General features: G+C 33.6%; 1 protein-coding gene across 6 annotated transcripts in view; it reads right to left on the bottom strand.

Annotated features, from left to right (window-relative positions):
• LOC149804578 (serine/threonine-protein phosphatase 4 regulatory subunit 4-like) overlaps nucleotides 1–16,539 on the bottom strand; it is a 256,122-nt gene that overhangs the window by 40,206 nt on the left and 199,377 nt on the right. For 3 of the 6 annotated variants that reach the window (XM_089941767.1, XM_089941759.1, XM_089941776.1), the window contains 3 exons: nucleotides 8,622–8,999; nucleotides 5,387–5,476; nucleotides 4,764–4,874 (listed from right to left, as the gene is read on the bottom strand). The exons of 2 other annotated variants lie outside the window; for them this stretch is intronic. In XM_089941767.1, coding sequence (XP_089797893.1) covers nucleotides 4,764–4,874; nucleotides 5,387–5,476; nucleotides 8,622–8,999 — 579 coding nt within the window. The remainder of the gene's footprint in view (nucleotides 1–4,763; nucleotides 4,875–5,386; nucleotides 5,477–8,621; nucleotides 9,000–16,539) is intronic. One more of the 6 variants, XM_089941784.1, reaches the window with a different exon arrangement.

Below are 16,539 nucleotides of genomic sequence, written 5' to 3'. Positions count from 1 at the left end.
CAACCTCACTGGAAAAAATATGTGATACTGGATTCTGCTTCAAGTGAAATGATTATGCACATAATTTCTCTGGCAATGGCCACAACAGGTACTACTAATGCACGGGGTTCAACAGATTTTCCTCATAAATAAACTCCAACAATCTGGCCATGAGGATGCAACTCATTGCTAGGGGGGAAAAAACACAGCTCAGAATGCAGGGGGGGAAAAGAAAGAAGAAAAATGACAGGTTAAGTTCATACCTGGTTCTTGAGACATGGCAGTGGCCAAGATCCGCTAACTGGGTTTTACAAGATTTACAAGACTGAACTTGACAACATTCGAAACCAAAGCAGAATACCAAAATACATCACAATTTCTGATGAACAAAAGATAAAGCATAAATTAAAGAAGATGAAATGTCGTGGAAAAGAACAATAGTACCTGTATAAAATAATAATGAAGAGGTCATTTCAAATGTGTTCATAGTACCAAAATCGAATTTTAAATTCAGACTGGGCATAAATCAAAAGCATGAACAACTTCGTGACTCTTGAACATTTTTAAACAAGCTTTAGTGGGAGGTCTTAAATTCCACCATGTACCAGAATTCTGATGCCCATTTATATAGACCTGTCTCATACAATAAGGCAGAGTTGATCTGAAAATAAAATGTTGATTAGTTGATTGTTTCTTTCTGCACATGTAAGTCAATATCATAGGAAGTTAATCTGTACTTGAAAGCAGTGCTATGAATGTTGTACAATGATATCCAATATATAGTGTCATGAATGTTGTAAATGATATCCAATATATAGTGTTATGAATGTTGTACAATGATATCCAATATATAGTGCTATGAATGTTGTAAAATGATATCCAATATATAGTGTCATGAATGTTGTAAAATGATATCCAATATATAGTGTTATGAATGTTGTACAATGATATCCAATATATAGTGCTATGACTGTTGTAAAATGATATCCAGGATATAGTGCTATGAATGTTGTAAATAATATCCAATATATAGTGTTATGAATGTTGTGCAATGATATCCAATATATAGTGCTAAGAATGTTGTACAATGATATCCAGTATATAGTGTTATGAATGTTGTACAACGATATCCAATATATAGTGCTATGAATGTTGTACAATGATATCCAATATATAGTGCTATGAATGTTGTAAAATGATATCCAATATATAGTGTCATGAATGTTGTAAAATGATATCCAATATATAGTGTTATGAATGTTGTAAAATGATATCCAGTATATAGTGCTATGAATGTTGTACAATGATATCCAATATATAGTGCTAAGAATGTTGTAAATGATATTCAATATAGTGTTATGAATGTTGTACAATGATATCCAATATATAGTGCTATGAATGTTGTAAATGATATCCAATATATAGTGTCATGAATGTTGTAAATGATATCCAATATATAGTGTTATGAATGTTGTACAATGATATCCAATATATAGTGCTAAGAATGTTGTACAATGATATCCAGTATATAGTGTTATGAATGTTGTACAATGATATCCAATATATAGTGCTATGAATGTTGTACAATGATATCCAATATATAGTGCTATGACTGTTGTAAAATGATATCCAGGATATAGTGCTATGAATGTTGTAAATAATATCCAATATATAGTGTTATGAATGTTGTGCAATGATATCCAATATATAGTGCTAAGAATGTTGTACAATGATATCCAGTATATAGTGTTATGAATGTTGTACAACGATATCCAATATATAGTGCTATGAATGTTGTACAATGATATCCAATATATAGTGCTATGAATGTTGTAAAATGATATCCAATATATAGTGTCATGAATGTTGTAAAATGATATCCAATATATAGTGTTATGAATGTTGTAAAATGATATCCAGTATATAGTGCTATGAATGTTGTACAATGATATCCAATATATAGTGCTTAGAATGTTGTAAATGATATTCAATATAGTGTTATGAATGTTGTACAATGATATCCAATATATAGTGCTATGAATGTTGTAAATGATATCCAATATATAGTGTCATGAATGTTGTAAATGATATCCAATATATAGTGTTATGAATGTTGTACAATGATATCCAATATATAGTGCTAAGAATGTTGTACAATGATATCCAGTATATAGTGTTATGAATGTTGTACAATGATATCCAATATATAGTGCTATGAATGTTATAATATCCAATATACACTGTATAGTGCTGTGAATGTTGTACAATGATATCCAATATATAGTGTTATGAATGTTGTACAATGATATCCAGTATATAGTGTCATGAATGTCTGTACAATGATATCCAGTATATAGTGTCATGAATGTTGTACAATGATATCCAGTTTATAGTGCTATGAATGTTGCACAATGATATCCAATATATAAAGACCATTCACATCATTCTACAATGACATCTGCGACATACAGGAGATGATGTACCCTTTTGGGGAATTCTTAAAATGGCAGATTGGACAGCATCTAATTTTTATTCTAAAAAAAATAAAATAAAATAAAATAATTGTTAATAAATTATTCACAGTATATAAATTTAAAATAAGAAATTGTATAGAAGTTGTTTAACAGATAAACTGATAGCAATTGATTTTTAGTGGGTTTTTGTTGTCCTTTTAACATGTTTATTTATACATGTGAGATCAAAGACTTGTGGAAAATAATGGATCCCCAGCCAAGCAAACTTACTGGAGTAAGCCGTCCATGTATAAACCCTCTGACTGACAATATTTCCCACCAACTGTTTTTTCTTTTTAGACAACAAAAATATTAGATGTCACATTATTTTATTGCTCTTTAAAGAATACCTTTCAAGCAAGAATTAGGGTTAAAATGCAAATTTATACATGCTCAGCCTCTAGCTTACTCCAAATATGCCCCTCATCCATCACATTTAAAGTAAGCTTTGATGGGAGTCCAGTGTCCATGACTTTTCCATTACTTTCCATAACAAAAGTGCTTTCCATGACTTTTCCATTACTTTCCATAATAAAATTGCTTTCCATGACTTTTCCATTACTTTCTAAAACCAAATTGCTTTCCATGACTTTTCCAGTACTTTCTATGGCACAGAGTTTCTCCAAGATTTTTCCAGCATTTTCCATGAACACGGAAACCCTGAATCAATTTTCCTAGAAAAAGCTTAAAAACTGATAAATTAAGAATATAAATTAGTTTTTTCAAGAAATAGTAGGTGTTCCTGAAGTAAATCCTAGTACACCACGAAATTATTTGCATTGTTTCTCAAAGTTCCCTTAAAATTCACAGAAAAAAAGCATTCGCTAGTGGTATGTACAGATAATGCAGGCATGCATAATTTATGACATGTCATGTGTTTATAACAGTATGACAGCATCTCCAGCAACACACAAAATTTGGCCAGCTAGAGCCAGCTTACTGAAGCGTACATAACAGGCATACATGATTCAATATACATGACACATCGTTCCAAGACTGAGCGCACCGTTGTGCTCAGAAAAGTATAGTTATAATCAAAAGTAATTACTGTAGTACTAGGAATACATTGTACTGGATAGCATTGCTAGAACCTGAACAAATTTACAACAGTCCCTATAGCAGATCTAAAAATGATTGAGTTCTTATGGAATACCCCACTACTCAAGTGTAATAATCTGACAAAGTCGATTTTTAACTGTGACCTAGACACTTGAATGATACTAATGTATGCTAAGTTCATGACAGGCAAGTTCAAAAGATATAAACTGTCAAGAGTGTGATAGAGAGACAGAAATCTTGCTAAAAAAATAACAAAATAAAGACAACACTTAAAAAGCTGATGAAACAAAGCCTGTTCTTGTACAATACACAATGTCCAGCCACATACCAACTATCATGACAATGCCTCAAATGGTTATGGAGTTATGAAGTGTAAATACTAAATAGTACTGGACAATGTCCACGATACAAATAATACTGGACAATGTCCATGATACAAATAGTACTGGACAATGTCCATGATACAAATAGTACTGGACAATGTCCATGATACAAATAGTACTGGACAATGTCCATGATACAAATGCATACCAAGTTTCATTAAGAAGCTTCAAACAGTTCAGGACCTATTAAACAAAGTGTGACAGACATATAGATGGATACAACTGGTGATAAAAATGGGTATAACTCTAAAAAACAAAACAAAAATAGATCAGTGCACATTTGCTGGACACAATATATAGCCATAATACAAAAGCATTTTAATTTTCATGGGTTCAGGAGATATCAAGTAAATAAAAAAGTGTGACAGATCGATGGACAAGCCGACTTTTCACACCCTCACCCTGTTTATAAAAAAACTTTGTTGGTGGCGGGTAAGAGTCACTCATGCATGATGATATACATCACATCTCCAAGAAAAGCGCAACAGTTGTGAACACAAACTCCAGCAGCATGCATATATTTCTATCCTTTCATGCATTCGTTAAATAGGCTTGTTGATACTGGGACACAGCAAATCAGGCTATTAACCCTAAGGTCAAGGCCTTAATCTAGTTGCATCCATTTCGCACAATCCTAACTGGTGAGGATTTATGCAATGTAATGTTTATAAAAGATTTAAATTAATTATCATTAGTTAAATGCTAGGTCTGAATCCCTTTACAACCACTCAGGTATGTGTCTATGTCAAATCACATTCACTGGATTATTCACATCAAGAGGCATTCCTACATGTAACTGACATGCCATGCGTTCATAACAGTAGCTTACCACTGTTGGAGAGCAACAGATCAGGTTGGGAGCAATACTTTGGCGAGGCCTTGGCCAAGCTAGAGCCAGCACGCACAGCCAGCATTGAGGTAGATTTGCGCTTACTCACGTCTACAGAAAGAACATGATAATCAACATTAGATGTACATGCAAGCTTTCATGGCTGACTTGTATATATGTGTTACCATGCAATAAGTTGCTATAAATGCTCTTCAACACATGTTTCCTAAATGGCTTGAGAAAGGCATTGAATCTCATTATTTGAGAAAATGGAATCACACATACATTGGTGTGCAACCCTTTATTTATTCATTCATAGAAATCAAGAAGATATTGATTCAGAACTAAGAATTTCTTATTTTTAAAATACATACCACAAAAGCTATTGTAAGTAAATAAAAATTAGTTCCTATTTCTCTCCTTATAACATTCCATTTGTCTAATGGTCAGTCTGTCATGTTTTAAACCAATGAATCATGTCATGATTTCTGTCACAGAGTATTCATTTACCATGAGAAAATGTGGGACAAAAATTAATCAGAGGTTTTAAGTACTATTTTCATTCCCAACACATAACCAACAAGATTCACAAATGATTTCCAAGGAGAAAGGAGCTGAAATACCTGAGTTGGCTCGTGAAAGACCACGAGGTCGACCCATAAGTGGAATCTTCGACTCCTGTTCACCAACTTGTCTTGCAGACGATGTAACTACTATGACCCAGAGAAAGAACACCATATTTCAAATGAGACAGAAAAAGGAATCCTAAAACTTAGTACCTTAATACTGGAGAAGTTTAATAAATATGAAAATTTACATTCTGGGCTGTGTTGTTAGATTATAAATCACTAAATGTATACGAGAAAAACTTTGGGTGAAGCACAAATGCGATTTGAATCAGAATTTGGAACACACTCCTCAGCTGCTGCATCATTAAATAAAATATTTATAATCTGACAAACATAAATACTTTCAATTATAAAATTAATAAAACAGTATTTTCATCCTAATATCCTGTCCAAATTTTGCATCAATAATTATAATTTGGAATTCACATTTTAAGTGTGATATTGAACAGAATAAAATATTTAATCAGATATGCAGAATATAATGAAGATATTTAAATCCCTTATTTTACTTAAACTATTTAAAGCACTGATGAGTCAACACTATCTTCCAAAATAATTCTTGAAACAGCTACTATTTGTAATTTACTATTATTTGGGCAGCTGAAAACTTTTTAATCTCAGAAAGGCTGATAACTGGAGTAAACAAAATAAAGTTACTGTGCCACAAAACATCCAAAACAAATAAAACACAGATATAGTTCTAATCAGTCTCTTTCCTACAGTCATGCACATGCAACAAAAGTCATCCAAGAAAAGGAAGGTAACCAAAAAGCTACTCTTTATTTACTAAAAATAAACTACCTAAAACTACCCTTGACAGAACCTACTACACTGAAAGCTTATTAAGGCAAGTATTGTTTACTATATATGTCAGATCAGAAAAAAACTAAACGATGCAATAAAAGAGGACCAAGAAAACGAGGAATGCAAAACAACAGATCAAGAGAACAAGAGCAGCAACAATAAAAAGAATGACAATGAGTTAGACTGAATTTTATTAGTGAAATTAATTGAAACTGACGACATGGGTAAAACAACTGCCTTCAAGAGGAGACCCTATTTTGAGGATTTTAACTTAAAAAACATGACATTAATAAAGGGGGCAAAAAATCAGATTAAAAAAGAATGACTGTTGAAATGACAGAGGTAACACTGAGCACACTAAGCACATATACTAAACTCAGACTCAATAATGATGATGATTTTGCAAACATATGGCATAAGGGATTCTAAGAACACTGAAAAAATAAACACTGAAAAAATAAATGTTGATAAAATGTAGAACTTTAATCTTGTACGATAATAGTACACAAACTTAATAATGCAAAGTCCTCTGTGTTGCTGGCAAACTTTTTATACTCACACTAGTGCATCAGAGACTTTTCTGATGCCCTCCTCTGTCCATAAGTCTATTTCTTACTGTACCACCAAGTGGAAATTCACCAAATTTAGTAGATAAGTTTCCTACACCAAATTTGGAAGACATGTTGCCCACATCACAACCATATGTGAGAAGGATATAATTTGTGTCTCCATCCCATGGGGTCATATGGAGGAAGTCAAAGGTGACATACCAAAAAATTGCAATTGTGGTGAAATTTTAAAAACATTTTTCTGACCAAACTTCATACCAATACATGCAGTCTCTGCAGGAAGACACATACTACAAAATGTACAACAAATATTGAGTTATGACCCCAGGGTCAAGGCCATGGTTGATGGAGTGGGTTGGGTGGTCTGTTAGGTCTTACATGCCTATCAGGATGTTGCTTCCAGATTGTACACAAACATGGATGCCAAGAAATATTACCTATTTATTATGAAATGCTTCCATAATTTATGTGTATGCTTCAGATACAATAGTATAATAGATCCATAAAGAATACCAAACTGGTGAAGATGTAATGTTGGACATTTTTTCCATACAACTAGGAATATTATATGCGTAAAGAAGACATTTTCTTTGAAAATTAAATCCTTAGATATGGAGGGTCTATACTGTCTTCATAGATGGATTACTGTTTAGTGGATATTTACATTTGTAAGCCAAAAGTCCCAAAAATTAGTACCCAATAATTAAGCTAACTATATAGTACTTCAACATACATGTTCCTTCTCTATCAACCTGGAGTCCTTCAGGAATAAAGTTGTGTGCTATGAACACCTCCAATTTAAGTTAAATTAACAACACTGTAACTAAGGTTTTGTATTCTGAACACATTCCATTCCAGTTAAATTAACCACACTGTAAAACAAGACAGTCCGCATTCTGAGACCATGATCAAAGCAGTATTGTAAAATGTGTGACCGTTACTCCAAGGTGACAAGGTTGAGTAAGCAGGATTTGTTGCCTTATAATGATCCATCACATGTATGAAGGAATCCATCATGAGATTCTGTCATTACTTTAATTCATGGTTCTGGAAAAAAGGTTCTATGTTTTCGACAATGATTATTGTTCAATGGACTTTAAATTCATGCTTTTTTAGTAAACTGGTAGTCCTTAAAAAAAATCAGATTTCACTGCATTATGAAAATATAATGAAAGTAGATAATGTTATAAGGATTTCCAAATTGAAAATATTATACAGTGAAATCAACATAGCTGTCTGGCTAGCAATTGTACTACTTTCCAAACATCACCTGTCTTGGTTATAATTCACACTTAGCCAGCAACTCGACTAGATAGTTGCTTGCTGGAATTTCTTATAATAGTACATTACAGACTACTGACAGATTCTATACAAGGTCAATGAGTGCTTTTGATGTCAGATTTAATGAACAGAAACATCACTGGCATATGCTGTTAGCCAAGTCATCTTTCTCATTCAATTATATCCATACCAAAATGTAACAAAACCAAAATTAGTCTTCCGTTCCAAGATAAAAAACAATTTTCTGCATGCTAATGTCTCTGTTGGTCAGAACATGCTGGGAATGTGCTAAGTATATGTTGTAAAAAGTTCCTTGCTGCCTAAGCTGAAAACATCCATTAAGTTTCATCACTGTACATGCAATAGGGTATAAGAAATGGCTAAATGTAATATTAACATTGCCATAAATGATTACTCTAATGCTGACAAAGTCGGCACCACAACTGGAAAACGGTTGTAAATTAATTCATGATGCCTATGTGTTTTCTATGATTTGCAGGCAAGACAAAAGCCAATTTATCATGCTCACGGTACTGCATAACAAAAAGAAAAACTTGTTTGCTCATGCAGCTTACCAGTGGGAGATGGGATCCTTGATCCCAAGCCATTCTGAAGCTTCTGTGGTATACGACTAAGTTGGGTGTCCATATATGTAAGACCATTTTGAATCTTTTGAGGTATACGACTTTGCTGTGGTTCTGAAGTGCCATTTTGTTGGATATGAGATACTGGGCCTGGTTGGGAATCAACTGTATCTACACAATTTTGATACAAAATACCCTGCTGGGTTCCTGGTGATGTTGTGCCATTTTGATGAATATAAGCAGTGAAGCTTAGCTTTGACTCTACTTCCATGAAGATATTTTGTAGATTTGCAGGTACGTGTCTTTGCCCAAATTCCAATGAACAGATGCCATTTAGACATGAAGAAAAATCGGGGCTTTGTGCAATGTCTAGGGAAAATGATAAAAGGGAATAAAAATGGATGCATCAGAATCCATCTAACTGAGAAATTAAATTGAAGTTCTGACAATTACTGTATCTGTGTGTGTATACAGCATGCTCAAATGAAAATGACACTGACCCAGAGCTGCCATCATATTACAGTATTTCTCCAATGATATGCCCAGGGGGATAACCTCATAAAGTTTTCAAGTCTAGGGAGGGCTTATTATCGGACAAAGATGTCTTAAGAAAATATCTGTCCAAACTTTGTAGAAGTGGGGTGGGGGTGGGTGGTTAGGGTGGACTTATCAACAAGCATGGTCTGGTCAATAGATAAATATGTTATGGAATGTGGAACAATCATAAAAAAAAGGGTCCCTCTTCTGGCTGAAAAGAATTTCAGTGAATCCAAGATAATACCGTTTCTTCATTGTAACTGTTCTGTGTTGAAACCATCTTTGATATTCTTGGGTGATAACATGAGTTTCAAATTGGTCGGAGTACCATTTTCATTTAGGACAAACCAGAGACCATTATACATCCTTTGGTAAAAACATGTCAATATAAGCCTACATATGGAAAGAGTAGCAAAAACGACTTCAAACTGGTTTCCATGGTGACCATATCAGATGTTAGATTGGCATCATTTTTATTTAGGACATACAAAACATTCTAAGAAGCCTTCTGGTGAAAACCCCATGTTGATATGACTCCCCAATTAAGAGAAGTTGTGAAAACAAGATGTCCAGGATGGCTGCCATGGTGGCCATATTGGAGACACCATTAGTGGACATCACATTCATTCAAGTCCAGCTAGCCACCATAAGAAGTCTTCTGGTTAAAACCCCCATGCTGATTTGACTTTCCATTTAAGAGACAGTAGTGATAACAAGAGTTTTAGCTGACTGACATGGTGGTTCATTTTTTTATGTCTGATCAACTAGACATCATTAGAAATCTTTTGTGAAAATGCTATGTTGACATAACTATCCATCAAGGAGAAGAGGTAACAAGATTTTCAAAATGGTCACATTGATGGCCATAATGAAGGTCAGATCATCACCATTTATATTTAGGACCAATCAGACATCATAAGAAGTCTTCTGGCAAAACCCCTATTTCAATATGACTTTCTGTTCAGGGTTAGTGTTGACAAGATTTTCAAGATGGCTGCCATGGTGGCCATATTACAACAAAACATCACAAGAATCCTTGTGGCAAAAACCCCATGTCACTAGGACTTCTGTTCATCTGGAGTAGTGATATGCTGACCATTATAGTGGCAACACTGATGTCCAAGTGGCACCATTTTCATTTAAGACCAACTAGACCATGGGATGAATGCATTGTGAAGTTTCATAGTAATCATCAAAATATTTTAGAAGAAGTAGTGATAACAAATCTGTGTTGACAGATGGATGGATCATGGATGGACAACAGATAATTCCATAAGCTCTTCTGGTCTATAACCAGTACAGCTAAAATCAAATGCCTGTAGTTTGTTCATATTGCTGCTGCAAGTACTACCTGTACAAAACAGACAACAGATTTCAAAGTTATATACGTTAACTTCCATGTGCATATTTGTCCATATTTATCTGATGATAAACCCCCTACACCACATTTTGGCAAATATTTACTAAAGATATATTTTTCTGATGAAAAGCCTGCCTGCAAATTCAGGGCAAATTTATGAGTCTAACCGTCTGGTTTTATGATGGAGGAAATACTGTTGTATTCATGATCAGTGTCTGATTTGATCACACATTCACAAATAGCTGCACAACAATGTATAACAAAGAATTAATATGAAACAGAGCTTCATGTAAGACAACCTCAAAGTCTACAAAGACAAAGTAACATTTTTAATTTTATAAGCCACAAAATTTGAAAAAAGTGCAGAAAAACAGTGAATCCTGTTAATAAAAAGCCACTAAAGGACCCATACAATTTTGTCCTTTGTGGAAAAGTTGTGTACCCTTTACACAAGACATCTTTTATATGAATTTAAAAATGTGCCATTTATACAAAGCTGTCCTTTATATCAAGGTGTCCTGTATAAAGTATCCACTATGGCAGGTTTACTATAGATCAAATTCTCATGTGAGCAAACTGAAGCTCAGCATTTAATATGTCAAGAACACTTACTACAATTTTGTATTATAACTTATTTTAGTAAGAAGTACAGTAATAGTTATAATAGTATGACATGCTACTGGAGTATGACTGCTGTCTGATTAGTATTTTGGAATGTAAATGGTGGCTTTTAATATAAGTGCGATTTAATTTTAAAATAAATACTGTATAGCTATGTCAGAGTTAAATACCTTTTAAAGTCAGATGCTATTAAGTTATTGTGAAAAAGCAACAAATGAACAAGTTCAACAGGATTTAAGTATATAGCCAAGGCTAGCAGACAGTTATGTTATACAGGACTGTTACTACATGGATTCGACTACCTCCATCTCACTTGTAATCCAATCCATACCAACTAAGAAATGTTGATAACAAAGATCTTTATAATACTCAGCTACTGTTATCTGGAATGCGCTACTGAGAACCCTGTTATAATGCACTTCATTAATCAAAAATTTACATATCACATGGTCATGGCATGGCGCCTGTTTGTTTTTTTAAAACGTCTTTATAAATTCTCTCAACTCATTTTGAATTACCGTCTATACTTGCTTGTAAGTTGAGTCCAACTGCAAACTGCACAGACCCAGATCTGCCATCACATAATCCACTGACAGATGTGTGCAGCATTTAGGTAGATCAGTAATGCAATAACACATACCCTGATCTGCAGGCATGTTATGTTATGGCAGATCAGGATCTTTGTTGTTTGCAGTTTAATGACTTATAAGCGAGGGTATACAGTACTGGAAAATTTGATGGTCAAAGTAAATGAGTGTAACTTGTCAATCTGGAAGGATGTGTTGCATCCTTGAAGATAGAATTGTTTAAATACTTTTTCTTTCTTTAAAATGAGTAAAAATGTTAAAAGTTTGTGAATTTTCATTTCAAACATCCCATCAGTTTTTATTATTAGTTTGTTAGTTAATCAGCATGGAATTAGGTATTCATATTTCAATGGAATCAAGCAGAGAAATTCTAGCTGTTTGAAATTTATACAAACTGTGGTTAGTGACCTTGACACATATGCATGTGCAAATGGAAAGGTAATTTGCTACATCTTTCCTTGTAATATTATTAGAATAATTTCTTGCACTGAATTCAAAGGCATCACAATCTATGTTGGATGATTAAAAATTATGCTTTTCTGTGCACATTTTTCAAGTGGAATTATGTGTATTATGTATTCACTCTTATGGATGCAATGAGACTGATTGCAAAGTACATATACTTTAATTGTAAATGCTATTTAGATGCCAATGTATGTAAGTACCAATTCATGGTTGGTTTGGTTTGGTGTTTTACAGCACTGTAATTAAGTACCAATGTAATGTTGGTTTGGTTTGGTGTTTTACAACACTGTAATTAAGTACCAATGCATTGTTGGTTTGGTTTGGTGTTTTACAGCACTGTAATTAAGTACCAATGCATGGTTGGTTTGGTTTAGTGTTTTACAGCACTGTAATTAAGTACCAATGAATAGTTGGTTTGGTTTGGTGTTTTACAGCACTGTAATTATGGTTGGTTTGGTTTGGTGTTTTACAGCACTGTAATTAAGTACCAATTCATGGTTGGTTTGGTTTGGTGTTTTACAGCACTGTAATTAAATACCAATGTGTTGTTGGTTTGGTTTGGTGTTTTACAGCAGAGTGATTAAGGTAGGTTATTTAGTGCAAAAGCAACAGGAGCGAAATATGTTGCCAAAGGACAAACTACAGTAGCCAACCCTGGCTGATCAGATGGTAGGATCTGAACCTGCACCCTTTTAGTCAAGAGTCTGGCACACTAACTACCTAGCTACTGCAGCACCTGCCTACATTAGTTGCTCAACAAGTAGGACAGTGCATTGAGCCAACTACATTTTTTAACCTTGCATGGTTCTCTGGAGAAAGTAAATAATTTATTATAGTGTCTTCACTATTTCTCATTTACTATGTTGGTAACTGTGTCAATAAATCTCAGTTTTGCACCAAACAAAACCCACTATCTTTTACAGCTCATGTGCCATCTATACTCACTTATAAGTTCGAGTCCAACTGCAAACTGCACAGACCCAGATCTGCCATTGCATAATGTGCCAGAAGATCTGGGTCTGTGCAGTTTGTCAGGACTGATCTGTACAACAAACAACACAGACCCTGATCTACAGGTGTATTATGCTACTGCAGATTGGGATCCTTGTTGTTTGCAGTCTGACTTCACTTACATGCATGTACATCTGATAATACTTTTTTTAGTATACTGACGTATCTTAATACTGTATGCTATGCTACATAACATAATCAAACAGAGAACCCTGAGATCGGTGTCACATCTGTGATTCTTTATACTTGCATCAATCTGTCATTCATCCAATATAAGGTTATTAAGTACAGACTAAAACATTATTTGAATGTGTAATTCACTGTACTCTGTATCTTACTTTGAACTTTTATCTGCCCTGTTCCTGCACTTTAATCATTTTACTGCATATAATGCCATTTTATTGTATCTAATGCTATTTTATTGTATCTAATGCCATCTTATTGTATCTATTGCCATTTTATTGTATCTAATGCCATTGTATTGTATCAAATGCCATTTTATTGTATCTAATCCTGTAACATTGTATCTAATCCCATTTTATTGTATCTAATCCCATTTTATCATATCTAATCCCATTTTATTGTATCTAATCCCATTTTATTGTATCTAATGCCATTTTATTGTATCTGATGCCTTATGTTTATGTTCTATTCTTCTGGATATAGTCAACATACTATATTTCCCATGTTTTATTGAGGGTGTCAGAGAAGATAAGTGAAAACTGTTATCTTTAATAAATAAAACAAATATTATCCATGTTTTAGGGTGTTACATACATCTAAGTGATATCTGGCAAAGATGAACTGTGACACATTATCTGCATTAAAGGTCTTAATGTACTCAGAACATCTCACAAAATTCACCAAACTAAATTGCCAGAGGGCAAAGTCTTTCTGCAAGGTAACACAGTACAAATGATAATATTATGCAAGCTAAGCATATCTTTACGTAAAGGACAAATTTTAATATTTTTGACAATTATTCAAATATACAACACTGATATATTACCACCTTTAAGTATTTAGTATCAAAACTACCAGAAGACTGTGCAACAACCTGACTTTTAAGATACTGCCCTGTAGTAGTGATTGTAATATATTTTTCTTTGCTATACTCTTGCATACTTTTGTCTACTAATATACTACAGTGATGCAGAGCAGTTAGTAAAGTTTTTAGCAGGCACCATTACCCTAGTAACTGTACTTCGGTTAGGCAAGGAAGAAGATTCCTTTGTATATTTCCATACCTTCTGTATAGTGAACACTAATTAAACCTGTTGATTTGGATTTTACGAATACTTTTGAGGCGTGGCAATTAATCCCCGTTTCACCATGAAATTCATGAAAAAGAAGAAAGTTGATATGAAAACAATCATTGTACTTATTCATTCACAGTTAACTCATTGACTATTTTTTTAAAACTATTTCAGCGACATAGTGGTTTGTGTTGTGAAACAAATGAATGAAAAGATGAATTGATTAAAAAAAGGAAGAATACATGAAAGCAATCAAGCCTTTGTTATCTTAGGTCTTGGTTTCTTCAAGAGACTTTTGAGTTAAAAAAAAGATATAAATGCCATTTAAAAGTTGATGAATATAAGAATAAAACATGCAGTAAATATTGGTAAGATACCAGACTATTATTACATAATACATCTTTCATAACGAAATCTTATATATCAGCCATTACTACAACATGACTGACAGCAAAAAGCACAACGGAAGTGCTTGTACATATCATTCTGACTTGCTGATATTTTTACACTGATGATCATTATCAATAATGACTATCAGGGTAAAAATCCCGTTATCACGACAAATTCATTGATTTTTGTATGGACATTCATCTGTCTAACTGCATACTTAAAAACTGTAAAGCAACAGTCACATCTAACTTGTAACTTTATTAGCTGTGTTTATGCAATATGGGGGACGCAGAAAATCCAGTTAGCAAATCATCATTGTAAACCACAAGAAAAAGTCTGCTACGCTATCTTTTCATCTATTGCTGCTCACAATATGATTTCCTTGTTTCTCATGAACATGCATAAACCCATTTAACCAATCATTGTGAGCCCAAAGAAAATTTTCTTGAGATGTTGATCCGACATGATCTATTATGCTAAGTGTGTTAATCAGAATTTCTCATCCAAATGACAGTCACATGGAAGTTTCATCTTACAAATCTATTATATACAAACTCTTTATGTGATGGACATGAAATATTCAAGTTAAATTACAATAATTTTATCTACATCAACATAATTACAAGCATATTACACATGTTCTTTCAGACTAAAATTCAATAACTTCAAAGTGAAAATTCCATGATATTCCCTGACTATCGAATGAAAGTCTACATCTAAATGGTTACCCTAACCCAGTCAAAATTCATTAAAGTCTACATCTAAATGGCTACCCTAACCCAGTCAAAATTCATTAAAGTTGTAACTACATCTAAACGATTACCCATACCCAGTCAAAATTCATTAAAGTCTACATCTAAATGGTTACCCATACCCAGTCAAAATACATTAAAGTCTACATCTAAATGGTTACCCTAACCCAGTCAAAATACACTAAAGTCTACATCTAAATGGTTACCCTAACCCAGTCAAAATACATTAAAGTCTACATCTAAATGGCTACCCTAACCCAATCAAAATTCATTAAAGTCTACATCTAAATGGTTACCCTAACCTAGTCAAAACTCATTAAAACACCAGAAAAAAGGATTCAGTAAAGTGCATCAGATTGGAAGATTCCCGACGTTACTGCAATCATTACTGGTTTCAGATTCTCACAGGAAATATGGTGAACATCTTTATGGCTGCAGGAATTAATTAACTACTCTGAATTCAGATGAGAAGGGTGATGGGAGTGAAGAATACAAATAGGATGATTGGAATGGTTGCCATCAATAAATATACAAACTGAGCACAACTACTCTATGTTGGGGTTCCTCCTTTGCAAAACTAGATGCATTCACACACACCAATGCTTCTAAAATTTACAACTCGGTACAGATTGAAGATTATGTTCAGTGCATTCATTTACTTTAGTGAGCAACCAAGAGACTAAAGTGGGCCTGAGATCACTTAACTGCTGACATCTGCTTGATAGCCATGGCCAAGAAGTAGGGATAAGGAGTATCTTCATCCACATTTGATGGCATTTCAATTTTCTGAGAAAAAGTGTTTGCTCTTTTTAGTAACTGCTATCATATTTGATGGAGATTGGCAATATGCTTTCTGTTAAATTTAGTCAAATTTGGTTGAGCTTTTGGAACAAGCTGTTAAATTTAGTCAAATTTGGTTGAGCTTTTGGA

This window comes from Sinohyriopsis cumingii, chromosome 2, assembly GCF_028554795.1.
Source record: "Sinohyriopsis cumingii isolate HCF-2022 chromosome 2, ASM2855479v2, whole genome shotgun sequence".
Classification (NCBI taxonomy): domain Eukaryota; kingdom Metazoa; phylum Mollusca; class Bivalvia; order Unionida; family Unionidae; genus Sinohyriopsis; species Sinohyriopsis cumingii.
The sequence above is the reverse complement of the archived record's forward strand: the minus strand, read 5'-3'. Positions and strand labels throughout refer to the sequence as shown.